Source organism: Herpailurus yagouaroundi, unplaced genomic scaffold (assembly GCF_014898765.1).
Source record: "Herpailurus yagouaroundi ecotype Mexico unplaced genomic scaffold, PumYag 67700, whole genome shotgun sequence".
In the NCBI taxonomy this organism is placed as follows: domain Eukaryota; kingdom Metazoa; phylum Chordata; class Mammalia; order Carnivora; family Felidae; genus Herpailurus; species Herpailurus yagouaroundi.
The window spans coordinates 6056591-6077162 of NW_024420499.1; the positions used below are offsets into that span (position 1 = coordinate 6056591).

At 36.6% G+C, this 20572-nt stretch overlaps 1 protein-coding gene across 8 annotated transcripts in view; it reads right to left on the reverse strand.

The window, feature by feature from the left end:
* COL4A5 (collagen type IV alpha 5 chain) overlaps window positions 1–20572 on the reverse strand; it is a 269256-nt gene that overhangs the window by 51087 nt on the left and 197597 nt on the right. For all 8 annotated transcript variants that reach the window (XM_040468444.1, XM_040468445.1, XM_040468446.1 and 5 more), the window contains exons 36-37: window positions 15270–15359; window positions 14711–14850 (exon numbers count right to left, since the gene is read on the reverse strand). In XM_040468444.1, the coding sequence (XP_040324378.1) occupies window positions 14711–14850; window positions 15270–15359 (230 nt within the window). The remainder of the gene's footprint in view (window positions 1–14710; window positions 14851–15269; window positions 15360–20572) is intronic.

A 20572-nucleotide genomic window follows, 5' to 3' on the forward strand; every position in this document is an offset into this window, starting at 1 on the left:
TCTAGCAAGTGGCAGAATTAGAATTTGAGTCAAGGTCTGTTAGACTCCAGAGATCATGCTATTTCCACAATATGTAGATGTATTTTCTCATTAATCCCTAACAATCCTATAAGAAATACACTATTATTATCCCATTTTACAGAGTTGCAACTAATAAGTTGTGGAATCTGCATTTGGATCCAGATAGTCTCATTTGAACCTTTGATCATTATCCCTACTATGCTAAAATGGAATTCACTGCTTACAATAAGCATGTCAAACAGTGGTTACAAGTAGGTTCTACTGCAAAAAGTAAACTTAGTCCACACATACATACGTCTATCAAATCTTCAGTGAACATCTGAAATCTCATATATTCCGTGAAGCTTTCCAGAACATAGAAAGCTCATGCTAAGAATGTATGGCAGGTTCTTATTCTGTCAAATCAATAATGGCTTCACATATGCATGTCTTGACTCTTCAACAACACTGAGCATTTCTCTGTGGTTAAAGACAACTCATATGTAACCATTTTTGGTTAGTGAACTTTTGCACTATGTTTCCTTCTAATAGAGTCTAAGAATTCATATCTACTTTCACAATTAAAACAACTTTTTCCCAATAACAATGAAAACATGCTATAACTAAGTCTACCAGTGTCCACTGCTCTGCTCATGAATATCATGACCTCTCCAACAAAGTGTCAGTGTTCAACATCATCTACTGAATACCTCCTTCTCCATTTAGTGCTTATGCTTGTCTAGGTGACTAAGATCATCTATTTGTGACTCAAATGATTCTGCATTATGCTAAAAGCTTTTTCAACTAATTCCTTTTCTCCTTACAACCCCACTAGGCTGGAAATATATGTATTTTGGTCTGAACTTCTATAAATCAAACATCTGGCACATTTTTGCACACATAATACTATACAATTAAATTTTGGATTGAACTGGTTCCATCTTAGGTATTTACACAGAAAAACTTTGAATAAACTACCATAATTCTTCTTACTATTCATGAACCAATGACATTTATATATCAAAATAAAAATCAGGAAGAATATTCCAATTATTTGCCAATGGCAAACCTGAAAGGCAGTACATGAGCACTTGATGATTTATGATAAAGTATGTGAAATTCTACAATCTATAATTTCAACGAGCACTTGGTTCCCCCCTACAATTCTTTTCACCACTCTATGACCCTACTTTAAATTCTAAAAGGAAAGTAAATGTTTTACCAGGGCTTTTGAAAAGGACTAAAAGTTGCTAGTTTAAGTTTTATCTAAATTTTTATTATTCACAAACTTGCAGAGAAAACAATGAGCTTCAAAACTGTTTTTGTATTCAAAAACATACTGGACAAAAATCCTGTAAATCACTCTGAGAAGAGAAGATTTTATTACAAAACAGAAGCAAGACATGACTCGAATAGACTTAAACCACAATTATCTACATTGCTTCAAATGTCATTCCTTGATATAGTTCTTTTTCATTTAGACAAAATTGACATATAACCTTATATTAGTTTCAGGTGTACAACACAATTTGATATTTGTATATATTGTGTAATGATCACCATAATAAGTCTAGTTAACATCAATCACCATAGTTACAAATTTTTTTGTTCTTGGGATAAAAACCTTTAAAGTTTACTCTCAGCAACTTTCAATATACGACACACTATTAACTATAGTCACTGTGTTGTATGTTATAAGTTTGTACTTTTTAACCTCCTTCATGCATTTTACCCACTCTCCAATGCTCCATCCCCATCTCTGGCAACCACAACTTTGTTCTCTGTATTTATTAGCTCATTTTGAAAAAAAAATTGTCCATTTTTAGATTCCACGTACAAGTTAAATCATAGGGTATTTGTCTTTCTCTAACTTATTTCACTTAGCATAGTGGCCTCAAGATCCATCCATGTTGTCACAAATGGCAAGACTTCATTCTTTTATATGGTTCAATAATATCCCATTGTATATATATATCCCATATTTTCTTTAGTCATTTAATCTCATATTTTCTTTATCCATTCATATACCAATGGACACTTGATTTGCTTCCACATCTTGGCTATTGTAAATAATGCTGTCACGAACAGAGGGATGCATATATCTTTTCAAATTAGTGTTTTCATTTTCTTAGATAAATACCCATTGTACTTCTATTTATATTTTTTTGAGGAACCTCCATACTGTTTTTCATAGTGGCTGCACCAATTTACATTCTCACCAACAGTGCACAAGGATTCCCTTTTCTCCCCATCTTGCCAACACTTGCTGAAATGTGTCTCTTTGATAGTAGCCATTTTACCAGGTGTGAAGTGATATTTCATTTGCTTTATTTATTTATTTATTTATTTATTTATTTATTTATTTAGAGGTAGGGGGAAGAGCAGAGAGGAGAGAGAGAATCCCAAACAGGCTCTGTGCTGTCAGCACCAGCCTGACCCAGTCCAGTGCTGGATCTTAAGAACCTAATCGTGAGATCATGACCTCAGTTGAAGTCAAGAGCTGGATGCTTAACAGACTAAGCCACCCAGGTGCCCTCATGGTGGTTTTGATTTGCATTTCCCTGATTATTAGTGATTTAAGTACCTTTTCATGTACCGGTTGGTCATTAGTATGCCTTCTTTGGAAAAATGTCTATTCAGTTGCTCTGGTAATTTTTAGTTGTATTCTTTGTTTCATTTTTAGTATCGATTGTATGAGTTCTTTGCACAGTTTGGATATTAACTCCTTATCGATATATGACTTACAAATATTTTCTACCATTCATTAGGTTGCCTTTTCACTTGATGATTTCCTTTGCTGTGCAGATCAGTTTGATGTAGTCCCACCTGTTTATTATGCTTTTGTTGCCTTTGCTTTTCAAAACACAAGAAAAACATCACCAAGATGAAGGTCAAGGAACTTGCCTGTTTTCTTCTAGTTTTATGGTTTCAAGTTTTACATTTAAATCTTTAACCCATTTCCAGTTAATTTTTGTATATGGTATAAGGTAGTAGTCTAGTTTCATTCTTTTGCCTGTGGCTGTAGGTTTTCCCAACACCATTTATTAAAATGACTATTTTCCACATTGTATAATCTTGCTTCATCATAAATTAATTGACTATATTTGTGTGGGTTTATTTCTGGGTTCTCTATTCTATTCCACTGACCTATGTTTGTTTTTATGCCAATACCATATTGTTTGGATTACTACAGGTTTGTAATATAGTTTGAAATCAGAGAGTGTGATACTTCCAGCTTTGTTCTTTGTCAAGATTGCTTTGGCTATTCAGAATCTTTTGTGGTTCTATACAAATTTTAAGATTGTTTATTTCTTTGAAAATGCCATTGGGATTTTGAAAAGGATTGCAATGAATCTATATATTGCTTTGGGTAATATGAAAATTTTAACAATATTAATTATTCCAATCCATGAGTATAGACTATCTTCATATTTGTGTCTTCAATCTTTCGTCAATGTCATCATTTTCACAGTGTAGGTTTTTCATCTCCTTGGTTAAATTTACTCCTAAGTATTTTATTCTTTTTAATGCAATTCTAAAGGAACTGTTTCCTTAATTTCTCTTTCTGATAGTTTCTTGTTAGTATATAGAAATACAACAGATTTTTGAATGCTGATTATGTACTCAGTGACTTTCCTGAATTTTTTAAATAGCTCTAACATTTTTTGTTGGAGACTTTAGAGCCTTTTATAAATATAAGTACAATGTATAAATATACATACATATGTATACATATATTTGTCTGCAAATAGTGACAGCTTTTACTCCTTCTTTTCCAATGTGGATATCTTTCATTGCTTTTTCTTGCTTTCTTGCTCTAGCTAGGATTTCCAATGCTATCTTAAATAAAACTGGCAAAAATGAGCATCCTTGTTTTGTTTCTAATCTTAGAGGAGAAACTTTCAACTTTTCACCATTGAGTATGATGGTAGCTGTGGGCTTCTAATATACGACCCATATTATGTTGAGGTAAATTCCTCTGTACCCACTTTGTTGAGTTTTTATCATAAATGGATGTTAAATTTTGTCAAATATCTTTCCTACATCTATTGAGATGATCATATGATTTTCATCCTTTATTTTGTTAATGTGATGTATCATACTGATCGATTTGTAGATGTAAACCATTCATGCATCTCTGGAATAAGTTTCACTTGAGCATGGTATATGGTCCTTTTAATTGCTGTTGTATTGTTTCATTTACTTTGTTAATATTTTGTTGAAGACTTTTACATCTGTTTATTAGGTATACAGGCCTGTAATTTTTTTTGCTTTTTTTTTTTTTGTGGTGTCCTTATCTGGTTTAGGTATCAGTGTAATGCTCATAAAATGACTTCAAAAGTGTTCTCTCTTCTTCAATTTTTTGGAAAATTTTGAGAAGGATATGTATTAAATCTTCTTTAAGTGTTTGGTAGAATTCATCCGTGAAGATGTCTAGCTCTGGACTTTACTGGGAGGTTTTCTTTTTTTCCTTCTTTTTTGATTACTGATTCAATCTCTTTACTAGTAATTGGTTTATTCAGATTTTCTAATATTTCTTGATTCAGTCTGGGAAGGCTGTATATTTCTAGGAATTTATTCATTGCTTCTAAGCTCTCCAATTTGTTGACATATAATTGTTCCTAATAGTATTTTATGATCTTTTGTATTTCTGTGGTATCAGTTGTAAATCCTTCTTTCATTTCTGATTTTATTTATTTAATTTACTTATTTGAGCCCTCTCTTGGCGAGTCTAGCTAAAGGTTTGTCAATTTTGCTTATCTTTTCAAAGAACCAGCTCTTAGTTTCACTGATCTTTTTTTATGTCTTTTTAGTCTCTATTTTATTTATTTGTACTTTGACGTTTTAAATTTCCTTCCTTCTAACTTTGAACTGCGTTTGTTTTTCTTCTTTTAGTTCCTTTAGGTATAAATTTAGTTTGAGATTTTTCTTGTTTCTTGAGGTAGGCCTGTATCACTATGAACTTTCCGTTTAGAACAGCTTTTCCTTCACATCATATATTCTGGTAAGCTGTATTTCCATTTTCACTTTTCTCAAGGTGTTCTTTAATTTCTCCTTTGATTTCTTCATTGGCCCACTGGTTGTTCAGTAGCATGTTGTTTAATCTCCACTTACTTGTGGTTTTTTTTTCATTTTTTGTTGTAATTGATTTCAGTTTCATGCCACTATGTGGCATTCAGAAAAGATGCTTGATACGATTTGAATCTTCTTAAACTTACTGAGACTTGTTTCGTAGCCCAACATATGAACTACCTTGGAGAATGTTCCATGTGCATTTGGGAAGAATGTGTATTCTGTTGTTTTGGGATGGAAAGTTCTATATATATTAAGTTCATTTGGTGTAATTTAAGGTAGATGTTTCCTTATTGATTTTCTGTCTGGATAAACTATCTACTGATGCAAGTGCTATATTGAAGTCCCATACTATTATTATATTGCTGTCAATTTCTCCCTTTGGGTTTGTGAATATTTGCTTTATTTATTTAGGTGCCACTATGTTGGGTGCATAAATATTTACAAATATTATATCCTCTTGTTAGAGTGGTCACTTTATCGTTATGTAATGCCCCTGTCTTTTAATACTATCTTTCTTTTAAAGTCTATTTTCTGTGGTATAAGTATAGCTACCCTAGCTTTCTTTTGGTTTCCATTTATGTGGAGTATCTTTTTTCCAACCCTTTACTTTCCGTCTCTGTGTGTCCTTACACATGAAGTGAATTTCCTGTAGGCAGCATATAACTGGGTTTGTTTATTTATTTATTTATTTATTTATTTATTTATAAAAGTTTATTTATTATTTGAGAGAGAAAGCAAGAGTGAGTACAAGCGGGGGAGAGGTAGAGAGAGGTGATTAAGAATCCTAAGCAAGCTCTGCACTGTTAGCACAGAGCCTGACATGGGGCTCAATCTTATGAACCACAAGATCATGACCTGATCTGAAATCAAGAATCAGACACCTAATGAACTGAGCCACTCAGGAACCATAACTAGGTCTTTTTAAAAATCATCACACAATGTCTTTTGATTGAAGAATTTAGTCGATTTATACTTAAAGTAATTACTGATAGGCATGCACCTATTGACATTTTGTTAACTGTTTTCTGGATGTTTTGTAGTTCCTCTCTGTTCCTTCTTTTGCTCTCTTCTGTTGTGGTTTGATGACTTTCTTTAGTGTTATTATTATATCGCTTTCTAATTATCTTTTGTTTTTCTATTATAGGTTTTTGCTTTGTGATTACCATGAGGTGCACCTATAACAACCTAGATATACTAAAATCTATTTTAAGTTGACAGCAACTTCAGTTTGAACACAATTCAAAACTACATTTTTACTCCCCACTGATTTTATGTTTTTGATATCACATTTTACATCTTCTCATTTTGTGCATCCCTTAACTGATTATTGTACAGTTATTTTTACTACTTTTGTCTTTTAACTTTCATACTAGATATGTAAGTAATTAACCCACTACCTTTACTATGTATTTATTTTCACCTTTGAGATTTATACAGTCACATGTTTTCTTGTCACTAATTAATGCACTTTCTTTTCAGCTTAAAGATGTACCTTTTTAATATCTCCTATAAGTCAGTTTAGTGGTAATGAACTCTTTTAGCTTTTGATTGTCTGGAAAAGTCTTTATCTCCCCCTCAACTCTGAATGATAAGTTGGCTGGGGAGGGTATTCTTTTTTGGAAGCTTCTTCTTTTCAAGATTTTGAATTGTTCCATCCTCTTCTCTCCTACAAAACTTCTGCTGAAAAATCTGCTTATAGTCTTATTGGGGTTCCCTTGTACATAGCAGGGGTTTTCCCTTTGCTGCTTTTAAGATTCTCTCTTTAACTTTTGACAATTTTATTATAATGTGTCTTAGTGTTGATCTTTTTGGGTTCATCTTATTTGGGCCTCTGTGGGTTTTCTTGATCTGAATGTTCCCTTCCTCAGATTAGGGAGGTTTTCATGTATTATTTCTTTAAACAAATTTCCTTCTCCTTTCTCTCTCTCTTCTTCTAGGACCCCTATAATTCAAATGTTATTGAGATTTATGTTGTCTCATAATTCCCTTAAGCCATCTTTACTTTTCAGTATATTTTTTTTTCCTTTTTTGATGTTCTGTTTGGGTGAGTTCCACTGCCCTGTCTTCTAGATCACTTTATTGTGCTTCATGTAGTCTGCTCTTCCACCCCTCCTGTATGTATATTTTTCAATTCCGTTATTGTATTCTTCAGCAAAACAGCTACTTCTCCTGGTCTTGAAGGAGTAGCCTTGTGTAAAAGATTCAATTTATTGGTCAACCTTAGCCCTTGTTCTTTGTTGTCTCTCAAACCTTTGTAACTGTCTAAGCAGCCAAATTTACTCTTGACATGTACTGGCTGCTGATGGTGTGCCAAGACCTCTCAGTGTTCTAAAGGGAGGAATCTCAAGTCAGCACCTAGTTTCAGGCTGATTGGAAGCCATATCCTCAGGCAGAAGCTTTAAAAGTATGCAAATATATATAGTCCTGTGATATCACAATAGTAAACCCTGCTGGCCTGCAGACCAGGTGGAAATGGAGGTGTTGCAAAAATCAGGGCTTTAGGCAAATGTATCAGTTCCTTTCTGGGAGGTACCAGCAAACTGTAGCAAGGCTGAGGAAGAATGCAAAGATGGTATCCTCCAGCCTACATTCCCTGAGAGCACACTTGTAGCCTCCAGATGTATGACAAACTTTTTTTTAACATTTATTTTATTTTTGAGGGGGGGGGGCAGAGGAGGGCAGAGAGAGAGAGGGAGACACAGAATCTGAAGCAGGCTCCAGGCTCTGAGCTGTCAGCACAGAGCCCGACGCGGGGCTTGAACTCACGAACTGCGAGATCATGACCTGAGCTGAAGTCAGACGCCTAACTGACTGAGCCACCCAGGTGCCCCCACGTGTATGGCAAACTTTAAGTCTGCCCCTCAGGCTGAAGCTCCAAGGCAAGTCCCTTTTCACAGACAGACTGGGGGTTTGGTTTAGTCTGCTGTCTGTGTAGGCCCCTGGTGATGGTAGCATGCCAAGAACTGTCTGTCTGATTATTAGTTTTGTGGGATTCAGGAATTCATGCCCCCTGGCCACCAAAGCCAGATGACTACGGAGTGACCCCAGTATGGACTGCGTGCACCTGCAGGTTTTTGTGGGGGCCACTGAAGAGCACAGAACTGGCGTGTCACTCTTGACTTTTGCAGGGATGAAGGAGAATCTAGGGCTGGTGCTTGCCAGCCATCTTTAGTGGGGTAATGGGAGAGTGCAAGGCTAGGTCACACTTGCCAGCACTATCAACGTAGAGGGAGAGTACAAAAATGGTGACTGCCAGCACTTCCAACCCTGGAGAGAGGTCCAACGTGCTCCTGCCCCTCTGGCAGATGTTTTAATACTAGCAAATGAATCTCCTTCGCATATAGTGTAGACATTTTTCAAACTGTTGCCTTTTCACTGGTTCCTAAGGTGAGTGAGTTTGCATGCAAGCTCTTTAAGAAAGGTGTTTCAGTTCCCGACAGCCCTTTGGATGTAAGCTCCTTTGATCTTCAAAGCCAGATGTTTTGCAGGATTGTCTCCCTGTTACAGGCCCCAGGGGTTAGCATGTTTGATGTGGGGCATGAATCCCTCATTTCTCAGGGATTAGCTCCAGATTTGTGGGATCCCTTCTGATTGTGGGTCATCATGGCAGGGGTAGGGTTTTGGATGAGTCAGTATCTCTGCCTCTGCTAACCACTATGTGGCCCTTTTACTATTTGTTGTGAAAAAAGCTGTTCAGTTAGTTTTCGGGTCTTTTTCAGAGGGAATTAAGTGCAAAAAGGCAACACAACTACATGCTTTGCTACCAGGGCATTAAGAGAATATCAGATTCACAGTGATTAATGACTGATTCAATTTGAAAGAAGTGAAATAATTGTTCACTGATCATGATACATAACTGTTATTTATATAGTGATTTATAGATTGATGGATTGAAAAGCTAACATACCATGGTAGCTTGAGTTTGAACCATGTTGTTGTGGACTCATGTCATTTAAATAAATTGTGGCAACAAATTTTGTGCATATCAGAACTGTGCGAAGGACTGCCTGCATCTAGTAGAAATGAGCTATAAAATCTTATTTTTCAGTGTGTCACCATTGTATGATAAAATAACAACAGGCTACTTCAAATACATGATTTCTTTGTTTTATCAGCTCTGCAAGTATCCAAATTTAGTTTAGAATTTGCTTGAAGGCTGCATAGAGAAAGAAACTAAAAGTTAGCCTCTTGCTTGAAGAGTTGAATATACTATGGACATTTGCCAACTGAAACATGTTTTTCTGCTGATATTCATTATAATTTCTGAGACAAGTTATGGTAATTTGATTTCATTATATAAATGTTAACATTTGCTCAGCCCAGCAAAAAATATATAGGAAAACATTTAGAAAAAAATTTAAATGGAATTTCAAATCAATGAGTAAAGAATGGAGACTTTACTCCAAACAAATGGAGTTGGGTTATCTGGATATCTAATTTGGAAAAAAATGAAGCTACTTCTCACCTCATACAACATATGGAAAAAGCCAATGGATTAAAGATATAAATATAAAGAACAAAATCATTCAGTATAGAAGAAAGACACAGGTCTATTTTTATAATATTAAGATATAGGAGTTTTTATAACAATTAGAAGATTATGCTTCTGATCTTTCCCACTAAATCTCTTTCCCCACATCTCTCCTGTCTCAGTATGTATAACTCCATTGTTCCAGTACCTTAGGAAAAAAACTTTAGAGTCATCCATGATATCTCTCCTCCCATATTCCATAAACAAATCTTTCTGGCTTGCCCTGGATCCAAACCATCAAGATATCAGGTCTGTATTATTTAAATAGTTTTATAACTGGTCTGTTTTCATCCTTATTCCTCTGTGATCTGGTTCCAAAATAGGAGCTATGATATATTTTTAAATTTAAGTACAATCATGTTACTCCTTCCAGTCACTCCCCATTTCATTCAGTAGTAAAATCCCTTACTATGATCCACAAGGGCTCTAGATAATCTATCTCCCATTACCCACCTAATCTCATCACCTACTTAGTTTCACCTCATTCACTCTGCTTAATCCACTCTAGTCACGTTTATGTACCTCAGACATGTCAGGTACGCTCCCACCTCAGGGTCTTCGAATGACTCATTCCCTCACTGCATGTCGCTTGATCAACTGTTATTAGAGCAGTTTTCCCTTACTACTCTATTTCAAAATGTAACAATTCTCAGCAATTCCTATACCCAAGCCTCACTTAACTTTTGCCATACCTTCTAACACACTCATTTGTTTATTGAATAACTCATTTGTTTATTGAATAGATGTCAGCTCCATGCAGGCAGTGAGTTTGGTTCATTCATTTTCTATCTCCAGCACCTAAAACAGTACCTGGAACCTCATATACACTCAATAGGTATTTTTTGAATGAATGAACCAATAAATGAGTATAACATTTGCCTATGTAAAAATTTTAAACTCTACATGATAAATGAACAGTAAACAAGGTTATAAGACAAACAAATGACTGGGAGAAAATATTTGCAACACATATAATAGACAATGGATGCATCGTTATAAAGTACTTGTAGAAATCAATAGGAAATATACAACCAAATCCCTTCCCAAAAATGACGAAAGAACATGAATAGACAATTTGTAGAGGAGATATAAGCATAAGAAATCTCATTTCTAATTAGGAAAAATCAAATTTCAACAATGATACTCCACTTTTCACCTTTTAAACTAACAAAATTAGAATGACTGATAGTACCTAATATTTGTAAAATGAAGAGAAAATAGAAAATTTCTTACACTGATCAAGACAGTATAAAGCAGTAGTGATATTTAAGAAAAAATTAGTCAGTAACTATCAACATTACAAAGGCATATATATATGATGAGTTCCCACAACTCTACTTAGAATTTATTCTGTGGTAATATTTACCAAATAATCTTAAGATATGTATGTGAGACATGGGTAAGAATCTTCAGAGCAACATATGTTTCTAATCATGAATATATAGAAACAATTCAGTATTCATAATAGGTTAAACTATTTATGGCTAACCCACACGCAAAATATTATATAATTATGAAAAATAATGAGGCATTTATTTATGGGCTAATAAAGACAGTTTGCTAAAATTTACTAAGTTATGATAGCTAGGTCCAGAGCAGATATATAGTATGAATTTTTTTTTGGTGTAAATAAAAATATAAGATACCTGTATTTGAAAGATGCAGCATCATTTCATGAATCAGTAACTGAGGAAAAATGCTTCCAATTATAATTGTAAGATGCTTTCCATTGTAAGATGCACTCAATATCAGAGATTTTGGATATAAAAAATAGAGTCTTAAATTGATAAAATACTGGGGCGCCTGGGTGGCTCTGTCGGTTGAGCATACAACTTGGGCTCAGGTCATGATCTCACAGTCCGTGAGTTTGAGCCCTGCATCAGGCTCTGTGCTGACAGCTCGGAGCCTGGAGCCTGCTTCGGATTCTGTGTCTCCTGCTCTCTCTGCCCCTCCCCCACTAACACTGTCTGTCTCTCTCTCTTCCCAAAATAAATAAACATTAAAAATATTAAAAAAAGGCCATATTTCATTTTTTCTCATTGCCACGTAGTATTCCATAGTGTATATAAACCACAATTTCTTTATCCATTCATCAGTTGATGGACATTTAGGCTCTTTCCATAATTTGGCTATTGTTGAGAGTGCTGCTATGAACATTGGGGTACAAGTGCCCTTATGCATCAGTACTCCTGTGTCCCTTGGATAAATTCCTAGCAGTGCTATTGCTGGGTCATAGGGTAGGTCTATTTTTAATTTTCTGAGGAACCTCCACACTGCTTCCCAGAGCGGCTGCACCATTTTGCATTCCCACCAACAGTGCAAGAGGGTTCCCGTTTCTCCACATCCTCTCCAGCATCTAGAGTCTCCTGATTTGTTCATTTTGGCCACTCTGACTGGCATGAGGTGATATCTGAGTGTGGTTTTGATTTGTATTTCCCTGATAAGGAGCGACGCTGAACATCTTTTCATGTGCCTGTTGGCCATCCGGATGTCTTCTTTAGAGAAGTGCCTATTCATGTTTTCTGCCCATTTCTTCACTGGGTTATTTGCTTTTCGGGTGTGGAGTTTGGTGAGCTCTTTATAGATTTTGGATACTAGCCCTTTGTCCGGATGGACCTGGAGAGTGTGATGCTAAGTGAAATAAGCCATACAGAGAAAGACAGATACCATATGGTTTCACTCTTATCTGGATCCTGAGAAACTTAACAGGAACCCATGGGGGAGGGGAAGGAAAAAAAAAAAAAGAGGTTAGAGTGGGAGAGAGCCAAAGCATAAGAGACTGTTGAGAACTGAGAGCAAACTGAGGGTTGATGGGGGGTGGGAGGGAGGAGAGGGTGGGTGATGGGTATTGAGGAGGGCACCTTTTGGGATGAGCATTGGGTGTTGTATGGAAACCAATTTGACAATAAATTTCATATATAAATAAAAAAAAATACATATACAAATGAAAAAAAAATATATTAAAAAAAAATAAAATAAAATTGATGAAATACCTATCATACATACATGCTTACATGTGCATAAAATGTCTTTTCTGGGGGCACCTGGGTGGCTCAGTTGGTTGAGTGTCTGACTTTGGCTCAGGTCATGATCTTGCAGTTAGTGAGTTAAAGCTGCATGTTGAGCTCTGTGCTGACAGCTCAGAAGCTGGAGCCTGCTTCAGAATCTGTGCCTCCCTCTCTCTCTGGCCCTCTGCTGCTCACTCTCTGCCTCTCTCTCTCTCTCTCTCTCTAAAGAATAAATAGACATTAAAAAGAATTTTAAAAAGTCTTTTGTGAACAACTATTAAAAATAGTAAGAACTATGAATTTGAGGTATGTATATGTGTGGGAAAAGGACTTCTTGTTTCACATTGTTTCATACTGCTTGATTTTTAAAATCAAGTTTATTGGTTACTATTAATATAAAACTTTATAAGACAAAAATCTAGATGTACTTATGTTTTGACCTAGACACTTTCAGGAATCTATACAGTATAACTAATTATACATATGTTCACAGATATGTCTAAGAATATTCATTATGATATTATTTGCAACAACAGAATATCATGCAAATATTAAAAATAATGTACAATGACAACGAAAATTGTCTAATATATATTAAAAAAGAAAGATTAAAAGATATAAATGATAAAGCAAATATAGGATAGCATGTATTCTATAATTCTACACAGATACAATATGTGTAGAAAAAACAAAACAAAATTTTGTATACATACATAAAAAATGTATAACAAGGGATTCAAATTTACACACTAACTATTATCAGTGGATTTCTATAGGGAAGGGAATAGAATAAAGAATATATGTTATGAAGGAGATTTTCACTTTTGCCCTTGACATGTCTGTATTATTATTACTTTTTTAATGTTGTCATGTATTGCAGGTAAAATTTAAATACAACAGAAAAATTCAGAATCCTTTCAGTAGACTTTACACTGGTAATCTATAGTTAATATGCAGAGATTTCTCTTGATTATCTCTTACAATAAGTTGATTGACTACACAAACTAAAATCTTTTTGTATACTGTTAAAAAGAAATGATCAAATTCCACATGAGTAAAATCATTGAACAACAACAAAAAAAAAGATAAAGCAAGAAACAGACTTTTAAATATAAAGATCAACCAGATGTTTACCATAAAGGATGTGTGTGGGGATGGGTTAAATAGGTGACAGGGATTAAGGAGGGCATTTGTGATGAGCATGGGGTGTTGTATGGAAGTGTTGAATCACTACAATGTACACCTGAAACCAATATAACATTGTATGTAATCATACTGGAATTAAAATTAAAAAAAATAAAAAGGACAGCTTAAAAGGAAAAAAAACATTATTCAGTAAATTCATATCTCAGTGGGAATTTTCATTAATTCCATGCAAGTTTAGTAACACCATTCTTTTTCTAATACTTCCTAGCTTTGTAGTCTGACTGAATGATTAAACAATATTATAACACAAACAATTGACTAGGAGAAAACATCTGTAACATATATAATAGACAATGTATGCATCTCTCCTGGCTAAAAAGTACTTCCCCAAATGAGTAGGACCTATCACCTTTTTACATGGAATTAAGCAGTTATCAAATATTTGCTGAGTCCAATGATTCTAAAACACATCCTAAATTTGATTGGTGGAGAAACACTACCAAAGTTTTCACACTGACTAGGGGCACAGAGGGGCATGTAAAACTGTTTTAAGAGAACTACCTCTGATATGCAGTTAGGAATACTACAGCACTTTCATTAATTGCATAAGTTACTTTGTTTATATAAGTCTCTTCATATTACTTTATAATAATATTAGGATACAGATCAACAATTCTGTCACTAAAAAGGAAAAAATACGCCTTTGGTTTACTGAAATATACTCAGAGATTAAGATAGAGGGAAAACAAAGAAATCAGAATGTTTCCCCCTCTTTTTGGATTGGCTACAAACCCTACAAGTATCTCCTTACAATATAAGAGAAAACAGAAGGAATGAATTTCTAGAATATACCATGTCATTCTATAGTTTGTTTAATGAAGAATTAGGAATGAGCACAGTATTTAAAAAAAACCACATCTGCTCAGGCATATGCATGGAGTAGAATTACCTTTGGGCCAGGAAGACCTGGAAGACCAATGCCTGAAATACCAGGATCACCTTTTTCTCCTTTCTGTCCAGGTAATCCTGGGGAGCCAGGTTGTCCAGGAACTCCAGGAGGTCCAGGAGACCCTTTCACACCCTGAGGGCCTGTTGAACACATGTAACATGCATTTTTTTTACAAAATATTCTTTATTTATGGCATATCTATGATGCAGATGACCAAGGGAAAAGATTTTTTAAAAAAGAACTCTGCAAATTCTGAGTTAAAAATAATCCTTTATAACTAGGATTATTTAAAAGCCTACTTTTCAAGGAAGTTTATGTGAAAAGGGTACAGCTAGAGAAAAGATACATGTTTGTCGATTCTTACTCTTAATGTTTCTAAAACTCTGTCCATTAATTCCCACTTCAAATATTTGTGTGATGGAAAAGCTCTATCCACGGATTACCTTAGTTATTGCCTCAGTTTGATTTTATCCACAACTAGACTCTATTTTGATAACAAATTTTCCAAAGCCATCTTCCATTGATGGGATTAAATATTTGGGAGACTGCCATCACTCACCTGGAAAACCCATATCACCAATGCTTCCTTTAAGTCCAGGAGGTCCTGTAAGTCCTGGCTTCCCAGGGAGACCAGGGTTACCTTTGGGACCTAGAAAAGTAAAATTGGTTAAATTAAGATAAGTCAGCAATATTGAAGTTGCCTGGTTTCTTGGAGTGGGATGTAATTATAATGCAAGCATGGGATTGGATGGATCAAATCTCAACACATGATTAAGTTCCACAGATCTAACTCAGCATAAAACAGCAAGAGATACCTAGGAAATCTCCTTGGGAACATATTACAATATAATCATGGTGATAGAGGTCTCCTAATACAAATTAGTTTTAAAAATGCAAAAATTTTACCAGGTCATCTGGTGTCTTGCCCTAAAACATTTCCAATTGGAAACGAAGTTCTATTTGTTGTATGTGTGTAACTACCCTTGCTGTATTTATCACAGATAAATCCAATATGAGTCTGCTTTTAAAAGATTCAGAAGTGGCTTTCCCGTGTAAGTCTGATATTATGAAACCGGCAAATGGAAAGTGGTATCCTGTTATGACATATTCCCAGTTCATGAGGCCAGGGATAGATGAAGATTGACGGGGAAGTACTATACTGTCACCTCCAACAGTCCTGGCTGCTGTGTTTAGACATTCTTCCTAGAGTTTAGGTGCCTAAGCTGTGTGGTGTTACCTAGGTACTTTCTAAGGACCACAATGTTGCCTTAAACATTTTTTCTTTTCTTTTTTTCTTCCATACTGACTTCCAACTCAGGGAAGAGAATGCAGAAGATGTGAAGGATAGAAAGGAAGAGAATTTCTCTTTCCAACTATATTAAGGCAACGTAGTAGACTCTAGAGCAGAATAACTGACCTGAAGGATGCTTATGAGGATGGAGACTAGCTGATCTTAATTCCTTAGGAACCTAACTAAATAAAGTGGTTTAAAAAGCAAGAGAGGGCTGGATAGAGGGAAGATGGGGGCATAGGAGGACGCTGGGCTCACCGCATCCTGCTGGTCACTCAGATTCCACCTACACCTGCCTAAATAACCCAGAAAACTGCCAGAGGATTAGCAGAACAGAGTCTCTGGAGCCAAGCGCAGATGAGAGGCCCACGGAAGACAGTAGGAAGGGCGGACTGGCGGGAGGGAGCCAGGGCAGAGGGGCGGCCCGCCTGCCAAGCAGAGCCCCCGAGTCTGGCTGGCAAAAGCGGAGGTGCTGGACGGAGTGTGTTCTGACAGCAAGTGGGACTTGACATCTGGAAGGTTATAAGTTAATGGCTCTGCTCGGAGAATGGGAGGGCTGGAGGACAAGGGGAGGGAGAGTTGTTGAGCCCCGGACAACAGAGCGCAGCTTGGTGGGGAACAAAGACACTCGCCAGAGCCATCTCCCTCGCCCATCCCCCAGCCAAAATCCCAAAGGGAACCGGTTCCTGCCAGGGAACTTGCTTGCACCGCGCAAACACCGAACTCTGTGCTTCTGTGGATCCATCCCTCTGGCGGGTCTGACTCCCTCCCGGTGCCACAGGGCCCCTCCCGAAGCGGATCACCAAAGGAGAAGTGAGCTAAGCCTGCCCCTCCCACCCCCATGCACCTTGCCTATCCACCCCAGCTAATACGCCAGATCCCCAGCACCACAAGCCTGGCAGTGTGCAAGTAGCCCAGACGGGCCACGCTGCCCCACAATGAATCCCGCCCACCCCTAGAAAAGGGGAAGAGAAGGTACACACCAGTTTGACTGTGGCCCCAGCAGTGGGCTGGGGGCAGACATCAGGTCTGACTGCGGGCGCCCACCAACTCCAGCTATTCAAGACAGCACAGGGGAAGTGCCCTGCAGGTCCGCACCACTCCAGGGACTATCCAAAATGACCAAACGGAAGAATTCCCCTCAAAAGAATCTCCAGGAAATAACAACAGCTAACAAACAGATCAAAAAGGATTTAAACAATATAACAGAAGGTGAATTTAGAATAATAGTCATAAAATTAATCGATGGGCTTGAAAACAGTATAGAGGACAGCAAAGAATCTCTTGCTACAGAGATCAAGGGACTAAGCAATAGTCAGGAAGAGCTAAAAAATTCTACAAACGAGCTGCAAAATAAAATGGAAATGACCACGGCTCGGATTGAAGAGGCAGAGGAGAGAATAGGTGAACTAGAAGATAAAATTATGGAAAAAGAGGAAGCTGAGAAAAAGAGAGATAAAAAAATCCAGGAGGATGAGATGAAATTAGAGAACTAAGTGATGCACTAAAGAGAAATGATCTATGCATAATTGGTATCCCAGAGGAGGAAGAGAGAGGGAAAGGTGCTGAAGGAGTACTTGAAGAAATAATAGCTGAGAACTTCCCTGAATTGGGGAAGGAAAAAGGCATTGAGATCCAAGAGGCACAGAGACCTCCCTTCAGACGTAACTTGAATCGATCTTCTGCACGACATATCATAGCGAAACTGACAAAATACAAGGATAAAGAGAAAATTCTGAAAGCAGCGAGGGATAAACGTGCCCTAAAACATATAAAGGGAGACCTGTAAGACTCGTGACTGATTTCTCTTCTGAAACTTGGCAGTTCAGAAAGGAATGGCAGGAGATCTTAAATGTTATGAACAAAAAAAAAAAAAAAATGCAGCCGAGAACCCTATATCCAGCAAGTCTGTCATTTAGAATAGAAGGAGAGATAAAGGTCTTCCCAAACAAACAAAAACTGAAGGAATCGTCACCACTAAACCAGCCCTACAAGAGATCCTAAGGGGGATCCTGTGAGACAAAGTACCAGAGATATTGCTACAAGCATAAAACATACAGACATCACAATGACGCTAAACCCATATCTTTCTATAATAACACTGAATGTAAATGGACTAAATGTGCCAACCAAAAGACATAGGGTATCAGAATGGATAAAAAAACAAGACCCATCTATTTGCTGTCTACAAGAGACTCATTTTAGACCTGAGGACACCTTCAGATTGAGAGTGAGGGGATGGAGAACTATTTATCATGCTACTGGAAGCCAAAAGAAAGCTGGAGTAGCCATACTTATATCAGACAAACTAGACTTTCAATTAAAGGCTGTAACAAGAGATGAAGAAGGGCATTATATAATAATTACAGGGTCTATCCATCAGGAAGAGCTAACAATTATAAATGTCTATGTGCCGAATACGGGAGCCCCCAAATATATAAAACAATTACTCATAAACATAAGCAACCTTATTGATAACAATGTGGTAATTACAGGGGACTTAAACACTCCACTTACAGAAATGGATAGATCATCTAGACACACGGTCAATAAAGAAACAAGGGCCCTAAATGACACATTGGATCAGATGGACTTGACAGATATATTTAGAACTCTGCATCCCAAAGCAACAGGATATGCTTTCTTCTCAAGTGCACATGGAACATTCTCCAAGATAGATCACCTACTGGGTCACAAAATAGCCCTTCGTAAGTATACAAGAATTGAGATCATACCATGCATACTTTCAGACCACATTGCTATGAAGCTTGAAATCAACCACAGGAAAAAGTCTGGAAAACCTCCAAAAACATGGAGGTTAAAGAACACCCTACGAAACAATGAGTGGGTCAACCAGGCAATTAGAGAAGAAATTAAAAAATATATGGAAACAAATGAAAATGAAAATACAACAATCCAAACGTTTTGGGATGCAGCGAAGGCAGTCCTGAGAGGAAAATACATTGCCATCCAGGCCTATCTCAAGAAACAAGAAAAATCCCAAATACAAAATCTAACAGCACACCTAAAGGAAATAGAAGCAGAAACAGCAAAGACAGCCTAAACCCAGCAGAAGAAGAGAAATAATAAAGATCAGAGCAGAAATAAACAATATAGAATCTAAAAGAACTGTAGAGCAGATCAACGAAGCCAAGAGTTGGTTTTTTGAAAAAATAAACAAAATTGATAAACCTCTAGCCAGGCTTCTCAAAAAGAAAATGGAGATGACCCAAATAGATAAAATCATGACTGAAAATGGAATTATTACAACCAATCCCTCACAGATACAAACAATTATCAGGGAATACTATGAACAATTATATACCAACAAACTGGACAACCTGGAAGAAATGGACAAATTCCTGAACACCCACACACTTCCAAAACTCAAACAGGAGGAAATAGAAAGCTTGAACAGACCCATAACCAGCGAAGAAATTGACAGTTATCAAAAATCTCCCAACAAATAAGAGTCCAGGACCAGATGATTTCCCAGGGGAGTTCTACCAGACGTTTAAAGCAGAGATAATACCTATCCTTCTCAAGCTATTCCAGAAAATAGAAAGGGAAGGAAAACTTCCAGACTCATTCTAGGAAGCCAGTATTACTTTGATTCCTAAACCAGACAGAGACCCAGTAAAAAAAGAGAACTACAGGCCAATATCCCTGATGAATATGGATGCAAAAATTCTCAATTAGATACTAGCAAATCGAATTCAACAGCATATAAAAAGAATTATTCATCATGATCAAGTGGGATTCATTCCTGGGATGCAGGGCTGGTTCAGCATTCGCAAATCAATCAACGTGATATATCACATTAATAAAAGAAAAGAGAAGAACCATATGATCCTGTCAATCGATGCAGGAAAGGCATTTGACAAAATTCAGCACCCTTTTGTGACCCTTCAGAAAGTCGGGGTAGAAGGAACATACTTAAAGATCATAAAAGCCATTTATGAAAAGCCCAAAGCTAACATCATCCTCAATGGGGAAAAACTGGGAGCTTTTTCCCTGAGATCAGGAACATGACAGGGATGTTCACTCTCACCGCTGTTGTTTAACATAGTGTTGGAAGTTCTAGCATCAGCAATCACACAACAAAAGGAAATCAAAGGCATCAAAATTGGCAAAGATGACGTCAAGCTTTCACTATTTGCAGACGACATGATATTATACATGGAAAATCCGATAGACTCCACCAAAAGTCTGCTAGAACTGATACATGCATTCAGCAATGTTGCAGGATAAAAAATCAATGTACAGAAATCAGTTGCATTCTTATACATTAACAATGAAGCAACAGAAACACAAATAAAGAAACTGATCCCATTCACAATTGCACCAAGAAGCATAAAATACCTAGGAATAAATCTAACCAAAGATGTAAAAGATCTGTATGCTGAAAACTATAGAAAGCTTATGAAGGTAATTGAAGAAGATTTAAAGAAATGGAAAGACATTCCCTGCTCATGGATTGGAGGAATAAATATTGTCAAAATGTCAATACTACCCAAAGCTATCTACACATTCAATGCAATCCCAATCAAAATTGCACCAGCATTCTTCTC